This window comes from Cololabis saira, chromosome 10 (genome assembly GCF_033807715.1).
Source record: "Cololabis saira isolate AMF1-May2022 chromosome 10, fColSai1.1, whole genome shotgun sequence".
NCBI classification, from domain to species: domain Eukaryota; kingdom Metazoa; phylum Chordata; class Actinopteri; order Beloniformes; family Belonidae; genus Cololabis; species Cololabis saira.
The window spans coordinates 22,334,683-22,337,558 of record NC_084596.1 but is presented as its reverse complement, the minus strand read 5'-3'; the positions used below and the strand labels follow the sequence as shown (position 1 = coordinate 22,337,558).

General features: G+C 48.0%; 1 protein-coding gene across 1 annotated transcript; it reads right to left on the bottom strand.

Moving 5' to 3' along the window:
* Positions 1 to 217: 217 nt before the first annotated feature.
* On the bottom strand, positions 218 to 2,623 carry LOC133451921 (C2 calcium-dependent domain-containing protein 4C-like). The gene is made up of 3 exons (XM_061731079.1): positions 2,509 to 2,623; positions 1,310 to 2,063; positions 218 to 1,230 (listed from the first exon to the last, which is right to left on the bottom strand). The coding sequence occupies exons 2-3, from the start codon at positions 2,030 to 2,032 to the stop codon at positions 679 to 681; spliced, it is 1,275 nt and encodes a 424-aa protein (XP_061587063.1). The 5' UTR covers positions 2,033 to 2,063; positions 2,509 to 2,623; the 3' UTR covers positions 218 to 678.
* Positions 2,624 to 2,876: the final 253 nt, after the last annotated feature.

Below are 2,876 nucleotides of genomic sequence, written 5' to 3'. Positions count from 1 at the left end.
CAATCTCTTCCAGGGATTTATGTTGATCCAGAGGAATTATTGGAAGACAAACCCGTGGAGAAACGATTGGAGGGTAAGAATGATAAAAGAAACCCACCATCACAAGTTCTTGGACTGTTTATTCATACGTCCACAAGCATAATCCATTACATCAGTTACATTTGCAATACATTCACAATCAGTTAGAAACAAGTTTCTTCTTATATTAGAGGGATCTTTATTTCCACATTTACATGCAAAAACTCCATTTGTTGTCAATATTTATAACAAAAACACATTTTCAACTCAAGACGATATCAGTATAACAGCGCAGGTGACAGGATTCTGACCACATCACAATGCTAATCAGAGAGGGCGACTCCTTCTGAAACGTGAGGCCCAAATTGAAATACACAGACAAGGACCACAGCTCCAACATTCGCGTTCTTCGTTTAGTGGCAAACATGTACAGTGTGATGGCTTGCTTCTGCTTAAACTGGACTGACAAACTGCCAGTAACAACTTGGTAAGGAGAACTCACTGGTGTATAACACAGTGTGAATGATAAAACTCCCTTGTCATCAGTATGCTTCCTCATATCCAGAATTCATCAGATCCTTGAAAAGGTCGCCAGAGAGGAGGGGGCTTAGAGCGGTACGAGCTGCTGCTTACTTTCACCTGAGTCTTGACAGATGCTCCCTAGAGGCCTGTGAGCAGCTCGCTGAGAAGCACCTCCCTTTCTCCCAGAAGCACATCTCTCTTCAGACTGGTTCCTTTGTTCACCACCTTTATCTTCATGGCCAGACTCTTTACTTGTGTCTGAGGCAGTGCATCGAAAAAAAAGTCCTCATTGAAAACCGGATTCCTGCTGTTCTTGATAATGGTGCTCCTTTGTTTCTGCTGCTTACCAGGATTCAGGTAGAGCACCACGCAGCAGTTGATGCTTTTCAGGTCCGTCTTCCTGTCATAGAGGGCCTCAGCGGTGAGCACGCGGACCCGCAGCCGAGCCGCCTCCGGGTCGTAGTGAGTGCTCAGCCTCAGTGTGCCCCCCTTGTGGAGGTTGACAGTGTGCTCGCGCTGCAGGAGATCCGATGCTGCGCCCCTTAGGCCGCTGGTTTTGCATCCGCGGAAGGCGGGAGAGGGAGGGCAGCGAACGCGGCGCCGCTGCATACTGGGGCTGTTGTCTGCTGAGCTGCATTCATCTGTAGAAAGAGAACTGTGTCGCGCCAAGGAGCGTTTGGCACGAGACACCTCGAGAGAGAGAAAGGAAAAGCAGCAGGTGAATACAAAGAGAGGTTACAATTATAATTGTAGACACAGCAGTCTTTACCTTGGCTTGCGTCTCCTGGGTGATGGAGCGCAGAAGGGAGGCAGATCGGGACAGAAGAGGGGAGTTAAAGGGGGAGGATTCAGCGGAAGAGCAGGTGTCACTCTCCCCACCGCTGAAATAGCGGTAGGGGTTGGGGTCAGCTGGGGCCAGCAGGGTCCCCCCTTGGGAGCGCCTCTGGGAGATTGGGGAAGTCAGGGGACTGTTGGGGTCACTGTGGAACAGACTCTCCTTGCGACGGGTATGAGGAGACTCCACTAGGGTGGAAAAGCCATAGGAGGTCTGCGCCTTGGGGACATAGGGCAAGGACATTGCAGTCTGCGAATGGGGGTCAGCGTTGGTGTTGACATCAACACTGCATGCAGACCCTGCACTTGGTTCGTCAGCACTCTCTATCTGGATGATGTGGCGGTTGGCTGATTTCTGGAGATTGCGGGAAAAGAGACGGGGGCTGGAGGGGTTCTTGCTTTTGTGAGCTCTGGGGCTCTGGCTGCAGATGGCATGGGCTGAGGAGGAGGGTCTCAGGGACGGTTGACGGGGCTCCGGGCTGGGAGACTCCTCCGGTGGGCAGCACATAAGTTTGGGAGGGATGAAAAAATCTGGGATCCTTTCTGGAGTTAGCACATTGGCATAAACTGAGACTGGAATGGCCTCTACTGTCTGCGGGGGCTGGGAATGTGTCCCTCTTCTCTCCACGGAGCTGCGGAGCTTCTCCAGCAACCACATGCCCACTCAGACGCCTCAACTCACAGTTTCTCTATCGACAGGAAAGTGATAGGATGAGAAGGTATCCAAATGATAACAAATGGACAAAATCAAAGAAAACAACATCTTAGTAATCTTCACCAGACAAAAACATTACAGCATATCACATCTGTGCTGTCCATCACACCTTTGTGGAAAATAAAGTCTTGTTAAGTCATGCAACTCATAAATAAATGTAGATTAAACAATTGAACATTGATCTTAAATCAAATTTACATAACCTAAGCATGTGTCAAGAGCTTTAATAACACAATGAGAAAAAAAAAATCATCCACACAAGCTGAAACAACATTTATTTTTAAAAGCAATCTACAGTAAGTTATCATTTCAACTAAAATCTATGTAATAAATAGTATAATTACAGTCTAAATAACTTTTATCCTGAAGTAAAGCCGCATCAAGTGTCTTAGATCGACTTCTGTCCAAAAATAACCCACCTGTTGGTCGTCAACTGTTTTTCTTCCTCGAGAAAAAAAAAAAGGGAAAGTTGTAACTTCTCCAATGCGTAAAAATGTATGTCCCGGTGGCTGACGTGCGGTCCTCAGCGCGCTCGCCAGAGGGAAGGGGGGCTGTGGTTCAGGCACCTCACTTTATAAGATGGGCTCTCTGACTTCTGAGCCAATGAGCAGGTTGTGGAACCTTCCCATGATATTTAGCGTGAAACTGCTCCCTGCGCAGGCACGCTTGGGGGGCTGGTGGGTGGTGGTGGGAGTGCATCCATCAGCTGCTGCCTCATCACCCACAAACTGTTGCAAACTACTTGTGTTTCATATTATTCTGCTTCGTTGATTCTATTTGATTTTTT